We start from the raw sequence: 16,052 nt of genomic DNA on the forward strand, positions 1-16,052 counted from the left end.
AGAACAATAAAAAGCGTTGTTATTTTTGGTGATAATAATTCTTAATGATATTACAACAAAATTTATTGCTATATCATCTTTGAGTTCATTTTCCCCTGAAATTCAACTGTCAAATACCAGTCGTTAAAAGATGCTCATCTCTGAAGTACCAAACTTTCCTTGCAATATATAATGGAGCATTTCAAGGCATATTTGTTTATAATTTCTAACCCCATTTCTTAGTTTTTTGTTTTGTTTTTGTTACAGCATTATTTGAGTTCTGCTCAATTTTTGATTTTTAGGATATCTTTCCATTTTAGATAATCCTATTCCTGAAAATATACGCAAACAGTTGCTTCGCATCAGGACCCAGTACCTTTTAGCATTAGAATCTGAAAGCCAGACCTCCTTGCAGCCACGCTTTTCACGCTCTGAACAGCTGGAAAACAAAGGTAAATAATGCTTTTTATTATTTTTTTATGATGTAATATCCATATCATGTACCAGTGATAAAGTTTATGCTGGACAAGCAAGACAATTGTCTTATTATTGTATTTGCAAGAATGTAAATAAATGTGAACTCAGTGGCAGATGGACCACTAATTTTGATGTGTACTGAAAATGTTTACTAAGTGGAGGAGGTATATAAAATTGCAAAGCATCGTATTCTTACATTATGTAATAATATTGTGTAACCCCCATAGCATTGAAAACATAAGATGATGATGTTTTCAATCCTCTGTCATATTTTTTATGTATAATTTAAAGATTATTGGACACTTACTTTTGTTATATGTACAGAAACATTATAACTGTAAGTAATAGTAACTACAAGTTATAACAGTGTGTAGCACTAACTACAATTTAGATAAAGAATTGAAAAAATGTACTATCTTCTTTTTATATATGTTGTCATTGCTGTGTCATTTGTTACAACAATAATATTTTCTTCTGCATCCTCTTTGTTAGAATGTGACATGCAACATATCATTTCATATCATTTACTGACTTTAGCCCCTCTATGTGGACAATGCACTTAGAATAGCTCTAGGTGCCTTCCGAATGTCACCAGTCTAGTCTATATATATTGATGCATATGAACCTCCATTATCCACCAGACACTGGAGAAATGGAGCCGCCATGGTCCACATTCCAATCTTTATGTGATAACTTTTTTGGGAAGTGGGGAAAACAGGTGCTGGACATTCAAAATATACAGCAGCTGCATTCAACTCATGCATCAGCAAACACACACTGTCTGCAAATCTGATATAGGTGTAGGTGCTGCAGTGGTTCTTCCCACTTGTGCTATCTCTGAAAAACTTTTCCCTAGTTGCAGTATTTACACCGCTGAACTCCATGCAATAAAAATGGCCATCAAACACGTCAACAAGTCTAATGAAGAGATGTATCTACACACCGATATTATATAGATAATAAAATGTGTATATAAAATGCGTGGGATGGAGTAATGCATCCAGTTAATATATGTGGCCAGTGCATTGTTGAGTCAGTTTGGTGTGATATAAACATTGGGAAAATATATACGAGAGTAAGAATGTTATAGGCCTAATAACTGTATTCAGTATATCAAACACCTGTACAGACAAATAGAATGAGCGGGTAAATCGGCATGGCTTATAATGTAGGATTTTAACTTTCCAAATTTTTACTAGAACTTGTTGCTGGGCACTCTCACAGTAGTAAAACATTTGTGGGTTCATTAGATGACTGTTTTCTACACTAACATATTAGAGAGGCATTGAGAGAAAGCACTACTATTGATTTGATTACACTGAATAACGAATTTTGGGTCATATTTTGTTATGAGCATGAAAGTAATTTTACTTTATAGATTTTGGGGCACTAAACACCGAAATAGTGCTTAAAATGGCAGATTGGCTCTTGCGTATTAGAAAAAATTCTACTGTTGGCATTTGTGGCAAGCAGATGTGTCTATTAGAGCTCTTCATAGATACAGTACAGAAGTATAAATAAGAGGGGAGTACAGAAGTAGAGCAGGATTTCAGAGGTTATTTAGTATATTATAAAGTTTATTTTTAATAAGTGTTTTTTTTTTCTATTCCTGTAATAGTTTAATTTTTTTAACATTATAAATATAATTATTTGAAAGTTTCTTTTATTAATAATTAGTAAATTTTATAATGGTTATGACAATATCCACCTTGAACACTTCATCAGAGGGTACCATAACTCATGTGGAAATAGCCAATGGTGATTCCCGTGTGAGTCATGATTTTATCCCTTGCAGAACCTGTGGCATGTATTCCAAAGTTGACCTTGTAGATAATCCTAGCTCACTTGGAGATTCTTTTCTTTGTCACTGTTGTAAGGGGCACCTCTGTAGCCAGGTGGGCAGGAGCAGCAGTGCGTAGCACACGCTTCTTGATTAGACCGGGGTTCGAGCCCATGACCACCAAATACGGAGGATGCAGAAAGGTCAGGGAATGACCACCGCATATCCCCGAAGCAATATGGCCTTAGTTGCTAATGCTCCTAAAAAAAACCAAATAACAAATAACTGTTGTAAGGAGTGCACCGAATTAAGTTACAATTTGGTGCATTGCTAGAACATTTTGAGTTGCTGAAAAAATGGGTACTTGCCCTCAAGAATAATGTAACTGGGAGCTTGTCAGAGACTCAAGACTCTATCAACATACCAAGTGATGCACTCCCGATTCGGGCCCCAGAACAGATAACCAGGTGCAAACTACTCTAGTTTGAAAGGACTTAGTTTTATTAGTGGACTCCGTTGTCAGGGAAATGGAAAATATTTTTTGTAATGAGGATAGGTGGACTAGAACCAGGGTATGTCTGCCAGGAGCAACTATTAATGAAGTCACCAACAGACTGTCAGATTTTAAGGGTGGTAAAGGGAATATTATTATTCATGTGGGGAATAATGACATTAAGCATACGCCAGTGGTTTCCAAACTTTATATTACTATGCCCCCTTTAAAAAAAATCTAATCTTGTTGCCTCCCCCCCTTTATTTCATAAAATAATACAGACACATTTTTAAATGGTAAAAAATGTATTAATACAAAAAATGAAAAAAAAAAAAAAAAACGTAATTGACAGAATAATAACAAGGTTTTACTATATATATATATTCATTTTTAAATTATTTTGTTTTTAATGCGATGGATGTGCTTGTTTATTAGCACAAAATTTATCAAATCTAGGTGTCATTGAGGAGAGTGCTACTCGTAGTTCTTTTTCTACTACTAAATGGGCTCGATATTTGGATTTTATTGCAGCTAATGCAGAAAATCCCGTTTCGCGTAAATATGATGTTACGAATGGCAGCAGTACTTGCATTGCTTTGCTTGACAAAGTATTGTATTCTTCACTTCGATTCAACCAAAATTGAACTAGGGTTTCACTCTGAAATTTTTGTTTCAATGAAGTATCGCATGATAATTCTATCAATTTTTCCTTTTCAATAGTTGTCAATCCAAATTCATCATCTTGTTCATCGACAAATGGATTCTGTATCCACGCGAACTTTGTAAAATCAAAATCTTCGAAATAATGTGAAAAGTGCATTAGCAAACCATCCAAGTGTTCAATGAATAGATTTTTGTTTGCTTCAGTATTAACTCTGGCGCAGAAATCATTTAAAAGTGGAAACATGTCAAACTTATTTTTTTGTAAATTTGATTTCCACAGCTCCGATGTTTTTTATAAATGCTTTCACTTTTTCTTTTTGAATCAGTGAATGCATTTGTGGTCCTTGCATTGATTTATTAAAAACACTCAATTTTCCACAATTTCAACCAAATAGCAAGTTTAACAATAAAGTTATCATTCCTAAATAAATTTTCCCCTTCATTATGATTTTCATCAAGAAAAATTGCACTCTCTTCTTTGAGTTCAAACACCCTTTGAATCACTTTTGCACGAGATAGCCAGCGCACTTCACAATAGTATAGAAGTGAGGCATAATTAGCTTCCATATATTCACACAGTTTTGCAGACAACCTAACTTTTAAAGGAGTGTTTTTTATGTAGTTTATAACTTTCGTAACTTTTGTAAAAATGTTGTTAAGTTCCTCGCTCATATTTTTTGACACAAGAGCTGCTCTGTGAAGCGTGCAGTGCATCCAGATAACTTCGGGTGCTTTCTTTTTAACAGCCGACCGGGCTAGCCGGGTGGGTAAAGTGCCTGCCTGGCAACCCAAAGGTCGCGGGTTCGAATCGCGCCTCGGGCTTGGATCAAAGTACTGCAAAAACCTTGGGAGGTGCATTATGGCCATAGAAGCTGATGCGCCAACAACTACAAACAAACAAAAATCTTTTTAACTAATGCTTGAAGACCTGCCTTATGTCCTGACCTTGACTGTGCTCCATCAGTACATAGTCCAATACAGTTATTCCACTTTATGTCGTTCTCATCAAAAAAAGTGTCAGTTATATTAAAAATTTCATTGGATGTGGCCTTTCCAGGAATGGGATTGCAAAATAATATATCTTCCATTATATTAGTTTCTGCAACGTATCGAACATACGCAATTAAATGAGCATCTTTAGCTACATCAGTTGCCTTATCTACTTGTATGGCGGATTTCGAAGTATGCAGTCGAGAAACTAACTGATCACAAAGATCTTCGGATATATCATTGATTCTTCTGCCAACTGTATTATCAGCAAGCGTATTTGTTGCAACTGTTTCGCATATGATTCGCCGAACATTATTTTAACCATATCAATAGCTGCTGGCAAAACTAGAGTTTCTCCTAGTGTGTGTGGTTTTTTTACATTTTGCGATTCTGTAAGAAACTTGGTACGACGCTAGAATTGCATTTGATGGAACAGAAACTATTTTTTTGAGTGTTTGCTTTTGTTCATTAAACTCATCTACTTTTCTTTGAAAAAATTCTATGGGCTTACCAGCGTATTCAGAATGCGTAGTTTTAAGATGCCGTTTTAATTTGCCTGGTCTCATACTATATGCAGCCAAAACTTTCGTACAAAACAAACACATTGGTTTTTCCAAGCCATCTATAATAACACTTGTGAATTCTAATGATAAATAGGATGAATCGTACTTTCTTGTCTTGGGAGTTCTACCTCCTTGTTCCCTGTTGCTTGTATTCCCACTACCTTTACTTGTATCAGCATCAGTATCTTCATTATTAGTGGATTTTCTCTTGTAACCAGTCAAAAATTTATCCATTCGTCTAAAAATATTAGAATTAACTTTATATTCTTAAAAAATACAACTTCTAAATTACTAACGATTATTATCAGTAAGTAATCACGCCATAGACAATATAAAACACAATCACATACCTCTGAAACCGTATTTTCAACCATGCAACTAATGCTATACTCTGCAATCTACCTATATATGTCATACATAGTACGCACTAAATTAGTTAGAGAAAGATAGGTGGCGGTAAATGCTTTAAAAAATAGGTTATAAAATTTAATGTTATGTTATGAAAGTTTATTTATATGTATATATTTTTTTATTTATATATGTTATGTTATGAAAGTTTATTTATATGTATATACTTTTTTATTTATATATGTTATGTTATGAAAATTACATTTCTGTTAAACTTTTTGTGCCTCCTTTTGCACTAGTCCGCACCTCCCCAGGGAGGCACACCTCCCAGTTTGGAAATCGCTGGCATACATGATCTGACGATTTGTTAGACAAATATAGGACCATGCTGAAGAAATGCCACAAGTTAGGTCACAATGTCTATGTGTCTGCAATTCTGCCCAGGCATGATAGGAAGGATTATATGCTGAAAGCCTTGTGGATTAACTCAAGGCTTGAAGGACTCTGCAAGGCTTTTGGGGGAAAATTCCTATCAGCTTGGCCCGCACCTGTAGGTAGAAGGAATCTGTTTTTTAGAGATGAGATACATTTAAACAAAGGTGGTGCAAGGGTTTTTGCCAGTATTATTGAGGATACATTAAAGCTTCAGGAAAACTACTAGTTCGGGGGGACAAGGGTAATATAGATACACATTTATCTGATAATATTGGTCAAATTAATGCTTGACATACCTCAAGAGCTCTTGTTTGCTACCACAACAGATCATATTAGCAAGATGTTCTGAGGGCAGAAACATTTCAAATGAGCGTGCAGGGCAGCTAATACCAGGGAAGCAAGCTTAAATAACTTTAAGGGATGTGTCAGGGTAGTTAAATATACAAGGACACTAAGTCTTAATTGTTTTTACAGTAATGTCAGAAGTGTCGTCAATAAAATGAGTGAATTCGAACTGCTCATTAGGACAAGTAATGCTGACATAATAGGGCTTACGGAAATGTGGTGCCACCCGGAGATAGCGGATGACGAGTTTCAGTATGGTATGCTTAATATATTTAGGAAGGATAGGGAAGATAGAAGGGGTGGTCCGGTCATGCTTCTTATCAAAAGAAGCCTGAGTGCGATGAAAACCTTCCTGGATTCAGATGTTTTGCATGCTAATATAGAATTTGTATGGTGTGAGATAGTTGGAAGCAAAGGTATAATGAGGGTGGGAGTAATCTACAGGCCAGGTGATTTTGAAGATTATGATAAGAGCCTCTACACGCAAATGGAATAGGCAAGTAAGGTATTAAATTTTATTTATTTTTGTCTTTACACTTTTTACTTTTAACAATAAAATTCAGGCAGTAAGCGTGAATGTCTTATTATAGGCGATCTTAATTTGCCTCTAATTGATTGGAGCAAATGGGAGGGAAACTCCACACGGGGGACAAAATTTTTAAATCAACTAGATGATTGCTATTTGTATCAACATGTCAGGGAAAGTACTAGGGAAAACAATTCTCTAGACCTCATCATCACCCATGAACCAGATGACATAATTAGTCTGACAGTACAGGAACCAGTAGCAGGAACTGATCACGGGGTTCTATGGTGGATGATGAAGAGAGAGATAGCAGTAGTTAAAGGCAAAGGAATGGGTTATAACTTCAAGAAAGGAAATTACGATGGCTTAAGGCGCTACATGGCCTCTATTAACTGGGTAGGTATCTCACAGAGAGTGAATACAATTGAACTATGGTATACCTTTAAAACATTAATCACAGAAGCCATGAATGAGTATATACCATTAAAAAAATACTCCACGAGAAGGATTCCAAGTTGGATGAATGATGAAGTTGCCAAATTACTTGAGCTCAAAAAGACGGCATGGAAATGTTACAGAACAATAAAAAGTACTGAATCCTATAACAGCTACAAATTCATCTGTAATAATGCTGCTGAAAAGGTTAGGCTGCCAAAGGCAGATTATGAGAAATCGCTGGCAAAGAGGAGAAGGATAAACCAGATCGGGCCCTTATGTAATGGACATGGGATAGTATTAGATATCCCAGCTGAAGTTGCAGATGAACTCAACAGTTACTTTGCATCGATATTTACAGAAGAAAAAACCCTTTATGTCAATGAGAAATTATGGGAGTGAAGTTGAAAAAAATGTAATTAATAATGTTGAAATTTCACATGTTTATTTAATACAAAAAAATTTCAAGCCTACAGGCCAGTAAGGTTCCTTAGGTTGATGGCATATACCCTATAATCTTAAGGGAGGTGGCAAGTTGAGTGCATTGAAAAATTGTGGCTAATTATGCGAGCATCACTGGACTTGGGAGTGATTCCTTTGGATTGGAAAAGTGTGAATGTATCTCCAATACATAAGGGCAGTTCTAAGAGTGAAGTGGAAAATTACTGGCCGGTTAGTCTAACTTCAGTAGTAGGGAAAATCATGGAGACAATGATCAAGGGTGGAATTCAGGATCATTTAGATAGAAATGGAATTCTGAAGGATACTCATAATGGTTCTGTAAAGGGAAAATTAACGAAAGTGGAAAATTACTGGCCGGTTAGTCTAACTTCAGTAGTAGGGAAAATCATGGAGACAATGATCAAGGGTGGAATTCAGGATCATTTAGATAGAAATGGAATTCTGAAGGATACTCATAATGGTTCTGTAAAGGGAAAATTAACGAATCTGTTTAGCTATTTTTACAGGGTCACTCAAGAGCTGAGGTGTCTCCCTAGCCAGGTGGTAAGGAGCAGCAGTGCGGTAGCACACGCTTCTTGATTAGACCGGGGTTCGAGCCCGTCACCACCAAATACGGAGGATGCGGAAAGGTCAGAGAATGACCACCGCATATCCCCGAAGCAATATGGCCTTAGTTGCTAATGCTCCTAAAAACCAAATAACAAACAAACATCAAGAGCTGGACATTGGATTTCAGCCAAGCATTTGACTCAGTCCCATATGAGTGGTTACTTTATAAGCTGGAACAGGTTGGGATCACAGGGAAAATCCTTAGATGGATAGCTGGATGGCTTCAGGACAGGAAGCTGAGGGTTGTGATAAATGGTTATTGCTCAGATTGGGTTGATGTAAGAAACGGGGTTCCCCAAGAATCAGTATTAGGACTTTTTTTTTTTTTTTTTTGATTTTCATAAATGACATTGATGAAGGGATAGAGGGCGTGATGTCTAAATTTGCAGACGATGTAAAGATTGGTAGAGTAGTTAATGATCGCCACCAAACAGACCTTCAGAATGACCTAGGTAGACTTCAGGGATGGTCAGAAAAATGGCAGCTATGCTTTAATCCAGCAAAGTGTAAGGTATTGCACCTGGGGAACAGTAACCCCAGAATAACTTATACACTTGGTGGAGTTGAACTAAAGCCGGTAGTGGAGGTAAGGGACTTGGGTGTTACGATACGGTCAGACTTTAAGTTCTCTGAGCATTGTAGACTGGTTGCAAGGAAGGCCCATGGTGTCCTATCGATGATGTATCTAACAATTGCCAGTAGAGATAAGGATGTCATAATCCCATTGTATATTGCATTGGCTATTGTTAGACCACACTTGGAATACTGTGTTCAGGAATGGAGACCGCACCTAAAGAAAGACATTGTTCTTCTTGAAAGGATCCAGAGACGGATAACTTGCCTGGTGAGATTGGCAAAAGGGCATCCATATGAGGAAAGACTTCAAATGATTGCAGAGCTTGGAAACTGGGCACCTTAGAGGAGACTTGATTGAGGTGTTTAAGGCTCTGAGAGGTATAAGCAAAATGAATGAGGACGAAATCTTCAAGGTTATAAATTATTCTAGAACTGGGGGCAATAATTTCAAGTCCCGTAGAGAGATGTTTAGACTGGATTGCAGGACATTTTATTTGAGCCAGCAAGTTATTAATTACTGGAATAAGTTACCTACATGGGTGGTAGAGGCTGACAGTTTGGGGAAATTCAGAGGTCACCTGGATAATTACCAATGGGAGGAGGAAAATGCTTAGGTTGTCCATTTCCTTTTCTCTAATTTATTAATTATTATTATTATTTTTTAAAATTTTTTCTTATTATTATTTATTATTTTTTTTGTTATTTTATTATTATTGTTATTTATTTTATATTTTTTGTTATTTATTTTATATTTTTTTGTTATTTTATTATTATTGTTATTTATTTATTTTTTTATTATTTTTTGTTATTATTATTATTATTATTTTTTTTTCTTTGGCTGATGCAGCATAAGCCATAGGCTTCCTTCCCCATTTGGCCATTGCTAATACTAATACTAAAAAGTAGTGTTTTATATTTATAAAAGGTATTTTTTTATATATATGGCAGTAAGATGTAGCTACAAATGTACCTGCAGCAAGCATGGGACCTTTTCACCTTTTGCTTATATTCAGCTTCGGGAACATCCCTTTTCACCATCCAGCAATAATCGGCTAACATGGTGGCATTTCATTTGCTTTTGTATCTTTGTTCCATCGATGCGATGTCTTGATGGAAGTGCTCACCATGTTTGTTGCTGATGGAAACACAGTTTGGCTTGAAAAAATCCAGGTGGGAGTGCAAGAAATGCATCTTCAATTACATGTTGCACCCCAGTTTTTCGTAAGAAGTGATGAGATCTTCCAAAAGCTGCCTGTAGTTGCAGGCTTTAACATATCCTAGAAAACCAGTTGAAACATATCGAAAGGCTTTCCACACTGATTTCTAGCTCTCATTAAGGACACATGGAGACTATTTATATTTGAAATGTTGCTTTATTTGTGTACTAAGTCTTGGGAATTTCTCTTTCTAGTATGTGAATGCAGGACTGCTCACTTCCAAAGCCTTCACGAAATTTTTCGTGAGCCCCAGTTTGATGTGGAGTGCTGGAAGCAAAACTTTATTTGGATCTACCAGAGATTTAAACACTAAGTTCTTCATTTCAGGTGTTAATGATTTTAAAAGAGGCCAACTCCTCTTCTCGTAGTGCATACCCTTGGAACGACAACCCCCACTTGCAGAGAAAGCAACAATACTTAGTGTAACCCTTTTGTAGTCCTAATAAAATGGTGATTACTTTAAATCACCACATATCTGCCATTCATACTTCTGATAGTGTACACCTAAGGGGATGTTCTCCATGTTTGCATATGTTTCTTTTTTGTGGATGACATACTCAAGAAGTATTAAAGGCAGCATATTTCCGTTGTGCAATAACACAGCCTTAAGGCTAACCTTAGAAGCGTCTATAAATAGTTGCCATTCTTTGGGAACGTACCTCATATTCATTGCTGCCATTAGACCATCAACAACCTTACAAACAGTAAGCTCACCTTCTGTTTGATACAATTTATCATAGTCTTTATTTTGATTACAAAATGTTGTCACTTTCACAAAACGATCTAAAAGATTCCACTGTTGTAGCCTCAAGGCCAAAAGCTCCGCTTTATTCTTCAGCATTTTGAGATCCCTGATGAGGTCTTTAAGCTCACTTTCTGTGATGTTATGTGGTTCAGCAGGATAAAGGTTTAGGCGAAATAGTGGAACCCTTGATGTAGATGGCTGCTGTACTTCTTTGCGTATATCAAGTTGATGTTCAACACCATCTTCATCAGAGTGTACAGAAAAACGATCTGGTGGTTCAGGAATAGGTACTACTTCACCATGAGTTATATTTCGAATTGCAGATGGTATATTTGGGTACATCACTGTCCACTTTTTCTTCATTGTCATCCCTTTTTTAATAGGAGGCACCATACAGAAGTAACAGTCTGCGATGTGATTTGTTGGCTTCCTCCATATTATGGGCACTGCCATAGGTATAAAATGTCCCTTTTGATTCACCCATGCATTGAGTTTTCCCGAACAGGTAGTGCAGCATATGTGTTGAACCCAGTTCTTGTCCTGGTCGCCGTCTTTACACCCAAAGTAGGCCTTTTTTATGGCTCGAGTTAAGGGTCATTTTCTTGAAGCTAATGTGTCATCTCCACACATAACAAAAGTCATCCAGAGTATAAAGAAGTAGGTCTAGTCACACAAGACCTACTTCTTGTACTTTGGATGTAAAGTAGGCAATGTGCCATCAACAGAGTTGATGGCACATTGCCTACTTTACATCCAAAGTACAAGAAGTAGGTCTTTTTTTATGGCTTGAGTTAAGGGTCACTTTTTTGAAGCTAATGTGTCTTCTCCACATACAACAAAAGTCATCCAGACTTATCACACAATTACGGGGCATTTTAATCTTACACAACACAAAGTTGGACCAACAGCAAATTCTAAATGGAAAGCATTCAGAAGTACTCATAGAAACTAAGGTAACTCTCGGGTAACACGGTAGTTAGGTTCCTATAAATTGTCGTCTAGTGTGAACCCGCATTATACAGGACTAAAAACTGGTACAAAAAGGGGATGTTACGTTCCAAAAGCTAACAAAAATAAAACTAATTTTTTTTAAAAATGGTAATAACTGAACAGATGTCTTACAAACTGTGATACGTGGGCATATTCGGAGGGAAACAGGAGGCATATGCTTCCCCTGAACCATGCATATAAGTGTATGCGTATACATGTTCCTAGGTCTAGCTAAAATAAAACACTCAAAAACCTGGTCACCATGCCCTCCCTTACGATGAGGCCCTGAGTGCCAAGCGATAGTGACAAGCGATTTTTTTCCTGCGAATATATAGTGATCTCCCAAAGTGTTATAGTTTCGATTCTTTTCTAGCGTCACCTGTTCTTTTGTTTACTTGAAGAGGTTCTGTACTTTAAAGGACAAAAGTAAGAACCGAGAGAGGAAATCTACCTTTCTTTTTTATTTTATATATTCATTACTAACCCTTTATTTACTTCAACAACCGCTTGGTCACTGGTGGCACCGCTCCTGCCTCCACGTGGTGGGGCCAGTAATCTGGGGGATAAGACAACCCCCAGGGCTAAAAGGAGCAGAAATGGAAACAAGTGACTTTCCATGCTTAGAGCCGAAGAGCTCTCAAGCAAATGACATTCATGACACTGACCATGACTTCTCTCTATCGAAGAGAATGAAGAAAGACATTGGCAGACAGGAATTACCAGCATTCCTGATAATGCATTCTCTGTCAACACAACCTGTGGGCAAGCTCTCCCCCTTTATTATTCAGAGATGCCTCGAACATGCCGCAGGTTCACCAAAAATGGTGAAACGTCTCCAATCTGGAGATTTATTAATAGAGACCACCAATCCTCGACACTCTGAACTATTATTAAGTTTGACATCTTTGAGTGGAATCCCAGTTCAAATCACACCACATAACACCCTCAGTTCTTCAAAGGGAGTGATCACTGAATGGGATCTATTAAACGTTCCTGAAGATGAAATAGCCCAGGAACTTAAAGAACAAAAAGTCATTCAGGCAAAGAGGATCATGATCCGAAAAGATGGCAATTTAGTTCCTACCCGGAGTATAATATTAACTTTCAGTTCTCCAAACCTACCAGCTTCAGTAAAGGCAGGATATTTAAACTGTCGCGTTCGGCCATATATTCCGAACCCCCTAAGATGTTTTAAATGCCAGAAATTTGGCCATTCCCAGACAGCATGCCGTGGAGACGCAACATGTGCAAACTGTGGGTGTAAAACTCACACACAAACAGAATGTAAGGCACCAACCCCACAGTGTCCAAATTGCAAGGGCAGCCATCCAGCATACTCCAAAGACTGCGACCTCTGGAAGTTGGGGAAAAAGATACAAAAGTATAAAGTTGAAAATAAAGTTTCCTACCAAGAGGCAAGAAAACATATAAGATTAAATAATCCAAAATGCACTTATGCCTCTGCTGCTTATAGTCACCAGTCAATAGCATGTCAGACAGAAGTGTCCATCCCTCCAGATACATCTATCTCAGACTGGGCTCGATCAGTTCTCTCGGTCCAACATACATCAAAGGCAGTCGATCAATGCAGTAATATGCCACTGACAGTTCCATCCCAGAGACTTCCCCATTGCCAAGCAGCGGAAAAATTAGATCCAGTTGAGGTGAAGCAATCTCACCCCTCAAGCATGGACACCGATGATACCGCCAACTCAGAAGATCTGCTTGAAATACATGCAGATGATGATATGGAAGAAAGCAATGACTCAAGGCGCCCAAACTTTTCAAGAAAAGAAAAATCAAAACACGAGAGATATAAACAAGCCTCTCACAGAAAGCAAATAGACTCCTCTTCTGCTCATAAAACCAAATAATGGAACAAATCATACAATGGAATTGCAGAGGTTTTCGCAGCAATATTGATGATATCTATGAACTAATTAACCGTTACAATCCTGCTGCCATATGCTTGCAAGAGACAAATCTAACAACAAAAATATCCATTTCAGTCAAAAACTATACTATCTTCAGAAAAGATCGATCTGAAACTAACAGCCCCCATGGAGGAGTAGCTATACTAGTGGAATCAGGAGTCCCCTCCAGGCACATTCCATTACAAACACCATTAGAAGCTGTTGCTACCCGTATAGTAATCGGTATCACATTGACAGTAGCCTCAATTTATCTTCCGCCGAAGCAATCATGTACAATTCAGCAACTGTTAAATCTAATTTCTCAATTACCACCTCCTCTTTGTTTACTAGGAGATTTTAATGGGCATCATCCATTATGGGGATCTCTGGTGTCAGACGGACGTGGCGAACTGATTGAAATGTTACTTTTCCGAGAAAATTTGACACTATTGAATAATGGCTTACCGACATATATCCATTTTCCTACTGGATCAACCAGTGCAATAGATCTCTCAGTTTGCTCTCCGATCCTCTTCCCAACTATAGAGTGGGCAGTACATGACAATCCTCTAAACAGTGACTACTATCCGCTGATCTGTAGTATTCAAACAAACTCAAACAAAAACAAAATGGAAATTTTCCAAAGCAAACTGGACGAAATTTACCATGTATCTTTAGCATTAGCATTAGTAGAGGCATTTGATGCAAGAAAGCAAGCTTATGCAGCATCAGCCAAAAAAAAAAAAAAAAAAACCACTTCCACTTCACCACTCTGTTCGTTCAAAATACCTGTCCAGCTGAGCCTTAAACTTATTTAGGCTATCAACCTCCACCACAAGGGATGGAAGTCTGTTCCACCAACCAACCACCCGCTGGCTAAAGGCAAATTTCCGCACGTCTGTCCTACATCTGTCTTTCCTTAATTTGAATTTATGCCCTCTCAGGTGATTATTCTGAGCTAGAGGAAGAATCCCATCAGCATTGAGCATGCTTAAACCATTCAAGGCTTTATACACCTCTATCAGATCACCTCGCTGGTGCCTAGTCTCCAGACACTGTAATTTGCAAAACTTAAGCCTTTCTTCGTAAGAGCACCCCTTTGTTCCATTCACTAATCTTGTTGCCCTTCTCTGTACTCGTTCCAGCAGCTCTACATCCTTCTTGACATGAGGCCTCCAGACCTGTATACAGTACTCTAGGTGTGGCCTGACCATCGCCTTATACAATGGAATAATCACCTCCTTATCCCTGCTGGAAAAATTCCTGTATATCATTGACAATACTCCATGAGCTACTCTTGCAGCCCGTCTGCACTGCTCAGAGAACTTCATATCTGCCTGCACAACCACCCCCAAGTCCCTTTCATTCTCTACCACTGTCAGTGTTGTACCACAGAGTTGATACGTTGCTCTGGGGTTGCTGTTTCCCATGTGTAGTACTTTACATTTGTCAATGTTAAACTTCATTTGCCACCTCTCAGCCCATCTGCTCAACCTTTCCAGATCCTGTTGCAGCAGCATAGTGTCAGTAGTGTCCTTGACAACCCTGCCAACCTTTGTATCGTCTGCAAACTTGGACATTAATCCCGATATACCATCATCAATATCATTTATAAATACAGAAAACAATAATGGACCCAACACTGAGCCCTGAGGGACTCCACTAATAACATCAGTCCACGATGAGCATTGTCCATTGATTACCACTCTCTGTCTTCTCCCCCTCAACCACCCCTTTATCCATAGCAGCGATTTGCCTCCAATGTCACACTGCTCCAATTTGTATAGCAGTCTTCCATGTGCAACAGTATCAAAAGCCTTTCTAAGATCCAAGTATATAATATCAAAGTTATTCCCTGCATCCAGTTCTTTTGTGACTGCATCATAGTATCCAATCAAGTTGGTCAGGCAAGACTTCCCCTTAACAAAACCATGCTGTGTCTGAGCTATAACTGAAGTCTTGTCTAAATGATCCTGCAGTGCTTCTTTAACCAGTGCCTCCATTAATTTTCCTGGAACAGAAGTTAAGCTCACAGGTCTATAATTACTTGTGTCAGCCTTTAATCCTCCTTTGTGAATTGGGGTCACATTTGCACATTTCCAGTCTATGGGTACCTCCCCTGAGTCCAAGGAAGCTCTCATAATTATGGCTAAGGGTTTGCTTACTTCCTTTGCTGCCTCCTTTAATATAACTGGATAGATCTCATCCACCCCGGGTGCCTTTCTTGAGTTTATCTTCAACAGTTTCTCCTCCACTTTACTCCCAGTTATTTCAAGATTCTGTAGCTTACTGCTAGAGTTGAATACACCTCTGGCATTCCCCTCGCTGAATAACTCCTCATGTGTGAATGTCGATGCAAAATATTCATTTAGTTTGTTAGCTACCTGAGCAGGATCATCAACAGTTGACCCATCAATATCAAGTGGACCAATCTGATTCATCCCTTTCCTTCTAGAGTTTACATAAGTAAAGAACTCTTTGCTGTTTTTCTTTGCATCCCTTGCCA

General features: G+C 38.0%; 1 protein-coding gene across 6 annotated transcripts in view; it reads left to right on the forward strand.

The window, feature by feature from the left end:
* Positions 1–16,052, forward strand: part of LOC150080831 (DNA (cytosine-5)-methyltransferase 3A-like) — a 945,959-nt gene that overhangs the window by 436,198 nt on the left and 493,709 nt on the right. For all 6 annotated transcript variants that reach the window (XR_016547435.1, XM_090382019.1, XM_090382022.1 and 3 more), the window contains one exon: positions 300–431. Coding sequence is in view for 5 of the 6 variants with exons in the window: in XM_090382019.1 (XP_090238145.1) it covers positions 300–431 (132 nt within the window). In the remaining variant the exon portion in view is untranslated. The remainder of the gene's footprint in view (positions 1–299; positions 432–16,052) is intronic.

Source organism: Mastigoproctus giganteus, chromosome 9 (assembly GCF_048544385.1).
Source record: "Mastigoproctus giganteus isolate SK-2022 chromosome 9, ASM4854438v1, whole genome shotgun sequence".
Taxonomy (NCBI): domain Eukaryota; kingdom Metazoa; phylum Arthropoda; class Arachnida; order Uropygi; family Thelyphonidae; genus Mastigoproctus; species Mastigoproctus giganteus.